The 7313-nt window shown below is 31.9% G+C and overlaps 1 protein-coding gene across 1 annotated transcript; it reads left to right on the top strand.

Moving 5' to 3' along the window:
• The first annotated feature begins 4702 nt into the window (after nucleotides 1-4702).
• LOC143605076 (homeobox protein ATH1-like) lies at nucleotides 4703-6971 on the top strand. Its single transcript, XM_077081330.1, has 4 exons — nucleotides 4703-5574; nucleotides 6118-6464; nucleotides 6549-6609; nucleotides 6729-6971. The coding sequence occupies exons 1-4, from the start codon at nucleotides 4768-4770 to the stop codon at nucleotides 6864-6866; spliced, it is 1353 nt and encodes a 450-aa protein (XP_076937445.1). The 5' UTR covers nucleotides 4703-4767; the 3' UTR covers nucleotides 6867-6971.
• Nucleotides 6972-7313: the final 342 nt, after the last annotated feature.

The raw sequence follows: 7313 nt of genomic DNA on the forward strand, positions 1-7313 counted from the left end.
GGCGGGCTTGTATGAAGACGAGGTCAATCAAGGACACACTAAACCAATGACCGATGAAGAAGCCGCGTACGACGATTACCTAAGGAATAGCTCGGGATCGGGTAGCGATGAAAATAATGAGTAAGAAACAGCAAGTTGTTAATGTAATCGTGTCTAAGCATTCTTTAATGTTTGTATTTTTGAGTTACGAATATGCGATAACGATTTAATGTTTGTATTTTTAATGTAAAAGCTATAAATGAAAGTTATGTATTTTTGAGTTACGAATATGCGATAACGATTTAATGCTTATAGTTACCGGTTTGCCTTGTAGTTACCGGTTTGTTTATACTGTGAAAAAATAATGGTTATTTAAAAAAAAAAAAAAAAAAAAAAAACCGGTTAACCGGTTAGACCGGTTATTAAAAAACCGGTTAATAAAAAAACCGGTTTATTAACCGGTTCTAACCGGTTCCCAAACCGGTCGTAACCGGTTTGACCGGTTATGGTTTTCATGCACAAAAACCGGTTATTAACCGGTCCGGTTATTAACCGAACCGGTTTTTTTAAAAAAACCGATTTGTGCACCTCTAGTAGGAAGTATGAGCTTCTCAATAGAGACTCATGTTCAATCCTTAATTCCTCACAAATAACACTTTGAGAGTATGAGTGTCTCAATAAAAGAAAACAATGATCTTTGTGATTTCAGTTTAAGGCGTTCGGGTTTTATCACCGATGGACCTTTGGGCGGATGAGTTTTTTCCAGAACTAGAGATAACTTGAAGGCGTTTAAAAGCTCGGTACGATTGCGTTGTGACAACTGAAGGTGGCATTTTACCATTAAGACACCACATACGAAGTAGCTAAACAATTCTATGTTTGTTAGAGCATCCACAATGGTGGATGAGTTAAAAACAACTAAACGCGTCATATCAGATTTTCAGTCATCCACTTTCAAACATAAAAAAAATCTCATTTTTCATCCAACACTATATCCACTTTTAAACACCCATATATTCCACACAATCACCTACTTATACATTTTATTTTTGTAAACTCAAATAATTTTATAAGTGTCTTATTTTATATTTTATATTATTTTGAAAATAAAATAAGTTCTAGTAAATAGATTTAAAATAAAAATAATAAAAGTAATATAAATAAAAATTTAAAATTACATTACCAATAATAAACCAACCACACGCAAACATATGAATTTTTTTTTTTAAATTACATAAACAATTATATTTTTACATTAAAAATTTTTACCGTTGAAAGTAAAAACAAACAAAAAAAATTATTTTTTAAGTTAAAAAGAAAGATAATTAAAGTGGGTGTTAAAATTGTATTCAAAATTTAAATGAAAAATTAATTACATTGAATCCACTTATCATGTTTACTATCATCTAAATTTATGGATATACTCTAAACCGAACATCACCTTCAATGTGCATTTATCCAGTTTATAATTCTAAACAACGCCACGTCAAAACTAAACATTACATTGGAGATGCCCTTGGCCTTTTAAAATACGTGATGGTGTTGTGGATGAGAGCATCCACAATGGTGGATGAGGAAAAACAAATTGAAAGCGCCACATCAGCTGTCATATCAGACTTTCACTCATTCAATTTTAAACACCAAAAACTCTTTTTTTTCCTCAAACACTACATCCACTTTTAAACACCTCTATATTTCACATGATCACTTACTTCTATACATTCTTTCTATAACTAAAATATATTTATAAACTAAAATACTTTTATTTAACTATCTTATTTTTTATTTCATATTATATAAAAGTGAAATCGTCACATCATTTGCCACATCAAACTTTCACTCATTCACTTTTAAACACCCAAAACCCTTTTCATTTCCTCAAACACTACATCCACTTTTAAGCACCTCTATAATTCACATAATCACTTACTTCTATATTTGCATTCTATAACTAAAATACTTTTATTTAACTATCTTATTTTTTATTTCATATTATTTAAAAATAAAATAAGTTCTAGTAAATATATTTACATAAATAATAGAAATCATATAAATAAAAATTTAAAATTATATAAACAGTAAATAAAACAACCGCACACAAACATAAACTAAAAAAGTTACATAAACTAATGTTAAAAACTCTACCTCACTCAAACCAACTATTGTTTAATAGACTATATATGTTCCACTAAATCATTTCGAAACGCATGATGAGCTTAATTTAAAAGAAAAATAATTAAAGTGGTGGTTGAATTGGTTTTAAAATTTAAATGAAAATTAATTACACTAGATTCACTTATTATTTTTAATTCCATCTAATTTTGTAAATATGATCTAAACTAAACATCATCTCCAATATAAAGAATTCTAAACAATGTCACGTTTAAACTAAACATGCTAATGAAGATATGCTCCGAAAGAAAGGCTTTAGGATAGATCTCCCTGCAAGATTTTATGTTTAAAACACTATACTCCACTTTACTTTAGCTTACATCATTATTTGAGTACTAGAAACAAACCCTACTCACTGCCACATTGTAAAGGTAAGGTATGGTCATCCACTTCAAGAATCAAAACCCACCCCCCCTTTTCACTCTTCACCCAAACAAAAGCAACCAACTTTTTTAACTTAACTCAATTCACATCCCCCCAAAACAAAAATGGTTAAAAAAGCAACACCCTTGTCCTCTTGTTATTTTTTGGATCAAAATGTATATATCATCTATTATTATTATTCATCATCATCCTAATTACAACCATTGATTCTTGGGTTCTAGTGATGATTGCAGCTGAGATGGGTCCCTTTTGTTTTGTTTGAGGCTAAAGCCTGCTACAGGAATATGAGTGGCACTGCACCATTTAAGAGTATTCATGTGATTTTCAGATACAAGTATATGTTGTAATAATATGTGTGTTTGTTTGTGGCTCTTATTTCTAGCTTCTCTCTTTGGTCTTAACCTTTCACGGGTCCATTTCCACTTCCATTATTGTCACGCTTTCGGTCATTTTCACTAACCACCATCCAACTGGGGTGTTAAAAACACCATCTTATCTTTTTTTTAGAATAAATTCTTAAAATAACCCATTTTAAGTTTGAAGAGAGAAATTCCAAAAATATCCCTCAACTTTATCTTTACGCTTAAACATGGAAGTCAACAGCCTAATTAAAAGCTGACAAGCAGCTCTCCAATCTCATTAGACCATCCGTAATGGGATGGAATTGTGGCGTTTTCACACCAAAACGTCGGGGGCACCCCCCCTGGCTTTTTGGCATAGTGTTATGGAGTAAGCGTTTTCTACAATACACAGATATGTCACAAATTTTGAGGGTTTTGTGAGAGAGAGGTAGAGAGGGGAAAGAGAGAGAGACGTTTTGGGGTATTTTTCCACTACACCCACTTTTTGCAAAATGTCTAAAAGCTGACTAGGCGCGTAAAATACCCGGATGTACCTAGTTTTGACTACACATGATGAGCATAACATGGTGTTGGGATGGATTATTTTGAAAATTTTTGATGTCATTTTAGAGACTTCTCTCTTCAAAATGATTATTTTGGAAATATCACTTTTTTTACTACCTTAGATCCATTTACTAGAACCCCCCCCCCCCTATACGAGACGTATAATGGGATGTATGGATGTCTCTAGTAAGACTCTAAAACATAAGTAATTTAATTTTAAAAAAATAAATAATAATAATAATAATAATAATAAAGAGAGAGAAAAGAAGATGTGGGTATTGTTGTGTTTGCGTGTAACCAGAGGGTAAAGTGATCAACTTTATTACGTTTCTTGGGTTCCGTAAAATCATTCAAGTAAAAAGAAACATCACATCTTTTTCTTGTCCATGCAAGAGGGCATAAAATCTACTTTACTATTTATTATTATTAATTTATTACTCTTGCATAAAATCTACTTTACTATTTATTATTATTTATTTATTATTTATTTATTTGTTTCTTCCTTTTTGTATTGGCTCAAAAGCTAATAGTAAGATCCTAACCACAGCCCCACATGTCTCCTTTATTTATTTATTATCATCATGCCTTTCTTTCATTTGCATATTTCATATGAGTCTTTCTTTATTACTCTCTTTGCACACCAAAGAGGAGTTAGCTAGCTAGTTAACACTTTGCAGGGGTCAAGTGTCAAACAAGATCCCATTCACATCTTCACTTTAAAACTCAAAAAGATAAAGAAAAAAGATACCTTTTTCTTCTTCTTCTTCTTCACTTGTTGCAAGGTTGGTTTATGGTTTACTTCATGTGTGTTTGTATCTTCTTGATTTTGACTTTTAGTCAACTCTTGCCTACAAATTTTAAGAAAAATGTATGCAATCTATGTACATAAAATCCATGTCATGTAGTACAAAATCTTGAATTTTTTATTTTTATTTTTTTGTTATTTATTAAGGAATCTTGAAATTTAAGATAAAAGTTTTTGACAAGATTTTTAATAATAGTTCATGGAACTGTTTCCACAGGGAAATGATAGTGAGATTTGAGCTTTGATAAGTCACTTCTTGCCTTTGAAAAAACCTACATTCCATCAAGGAATGTATCTTTTTTGCTTATCTTTTTGGTGCACCATATTTGTTTCTTCCTTTGTTGGCTACTATTTTAAACAGGAATTCTTACTTGCATTATTAACTTTGAGTGGTTGGCGATCATCTAATATTTTTTCTTTTATAGATAATAAGTACACTTTCAAGATCATAGACTTATTATTATACTCTTGCTTTGATCTTCTTTTAGGTGAAATTCACTTCATTCCAATTTCAACTTCATCATGGAAAACAATAACAATGGATTCAATATCCCAATTAGTATTCATGGTAACAATTTCATCATTCCAGATGAAAACTTTCACTCTTTAGCCACTTTTAATCAAAAATCATTCATTGATCAAAACTATCAAAACCACCAATTTATGCCTCAATTTTCTATGATCCCAAATGAACCCATAAATGTTACAAGAATCACAAATCCAACTGAACATCTTGGAAGTAATTTTGGAAGTAATTATTCAAGTGATCAAATGGATATTGGTCAACTCTGTCAGCACGAACAACACCAAAATTTAAACTGCCTTACTTTTGATCAACCTCTTGAAGTTTCAAAAAGTGTTGTTCCAAACACTTATTTTCCTGATGTTTTTGGATATGATGGGACACTAAATGATATGAGCAGGAAATGGGAATCCAACAAGTTTTTAACCGAAAGAATCGGGTTTAATTCGCATCCAAACGGATGGATACCGAGTGATAATAACCCGAGTGTGAGTTCAGATGGGAATGAGCTATCTTTGGGACTTGCCACATGTTCTAGCATGAGCAATCTTTCTTTACAAGCAAGTTCTTGCAACACCAATAGACCAGTTCAGGTTTTGCAGTGTTCATCTGGATCAAATGGATATCTTAATATGATGCAAGAAATTCTCACAGAAATTGCAAGCTACTCTCTTGGGAATCTTGATCAAATGACTTATAAGCAGCCTAATTTTGATGAGTTTTCAGATGGAAATAATAAACTTGAGGTTTTGAAATCATATGGTGTTGAAGAGAAAAAGAAGCATTTGCTTGCCTTACTAGAAATGGTATGTCATCAAGAATCAAGATTTTCTTGATTTTAATTACTATCCAATTATCTGTCCAAAATGACATAAAATTTACAACTTTTGTTTTACCAAGAACCTCATTTGTGTTGATTTTGATCTTTAGTCAGATATTTATTTATCCAAAAGACTTTCAATTTTTTGTGACCAAGATTTAAGATTTTCTTGATTTTGATTTCTAACCAATCATGCATCAAGAAAAGACATAAATTTTACAACTTTTTATGACCAAGATTCAAGATTTTCTTGATTTGATATCTAACCAATCATATATTTAAAAATCATAAATTTTGTAACCTTTTGTCACCAAGATTTAAGTTTTTCTTGATTTTGATATCTAACCTATCATGCATCCATAAAGACATAAGCTTTACAACTTTTCAGTGACCAAGAATCATAATTTTCTTCATTTTTGGCCAAATATTATCCCAAAACACACAAAAATGTTAACTTTTTTAATGACCCAGAATCAAGATTTTCTTGATATTAAACAGAGTTAAATTTATGAACTTTTTTGTGACTCAGGTCGACGAACGATACAACCAATGTTTAGATGAGATCCATACCGTGATATCGGCTTTCCATGCAGTAACAGAATTAAATCCTCAAATTCATGCTTGTTTTGCACTTCATACAGTTACTTTCTTTTACAAGAAATTAAGAGAGAAAATAAGTAACCATATACTATCAATGGGACCCGATTTTAACACCGCGGATCCTATGGAAGAAGAGCTTTCATCTTTTGTACCAAAACAATGGGCTCTTCAACAACTAAGAAGAAAAGATCATCAACTTTGGAGGCCACAAAGAGGGCTGCCTGAAAAATCGGTTTCCGTGTTGCGTGCATGGATGTTTCAGAACTTTCTTCACCCGTACGCGGTTTATTTACTAATCTTGTAATTTGAATGCTAAAAGTTTGTAATGTATATGATACATGATCTTGAATTTGCTTGCAGGTATCCTAAGGATGCAGAGAAACAATTGTTGGCTGTAAAAAGTGGACTCACAAGGAGCCAGGTACAGTTTGTTTTTACACAAACGGGTAACATTAATTTATGGGCTCGGGTAAAAATGAATCGGTTGCTCAGCACACTTTTTGTCCGAATTTTGTTAATTTGTGTGATGTATGATTACAGGTATCTAATTGGTTTATAAACGCGAGAGTTCGATTATGGAAACCGATGATTGAGGAAATGTACTTAGAGATGAACAGGAGGAGGATTCGTGATGAAGAAACATCAAGTAACCACAGAAACCAGCAATATCATATTTGAACATGACTTCATTTGTTTAATTGAGTTATCTTCTGCTTATTAAGATCAAACTTAGGCATTTTCTCAACATTAATATAAGTATATATTTATTAATAATGGTTTATGTTGTATATATTTTGAGCCTTTAACTATTGTTCTCATGTGGAGGAGGACAATGCTTTTAAATAGAGATGTTCAAAACGGTTTGGGACTAGGAACCGGTTCCTAACCGGTTCCTATATTCAAAACCCCATTATAAACTGGTTCCAGGCTCGAACCGGTTAGGGAACCGAACCGGTTCTCCCACCCTCGGACCCCTAACCTATCTAACCGGTTTTTACCGGTTCCTAAACCGGTTCCTGTACTGTAACCGGTTCACAGTGTAAAAATTTTTATTTTTTTTTTTCGTTTTTCGTTTGCGATTTGGATTCTAAACTACGATTCGTATTTGTATAACATGAAAAATAA

The sequence above is a fragment of the Bidens hawaiensis genome, unplaced genomic scaffold (assembly GCF_021521415.1).
Source record: "Bidens hawaiensis isolate Kalapana, Puna unplaced genomic scaffold, B.hawaiensis_p1.1 tig00002123_1, whole genome shotgun sequence".
Classification (NCBI taxonomy): Eukaryota; Viridiplantae; Streptophyta; class Magnoliopsida; order Asterales; family Asteraceae; genus Bidens; species Bidens hawaiensis.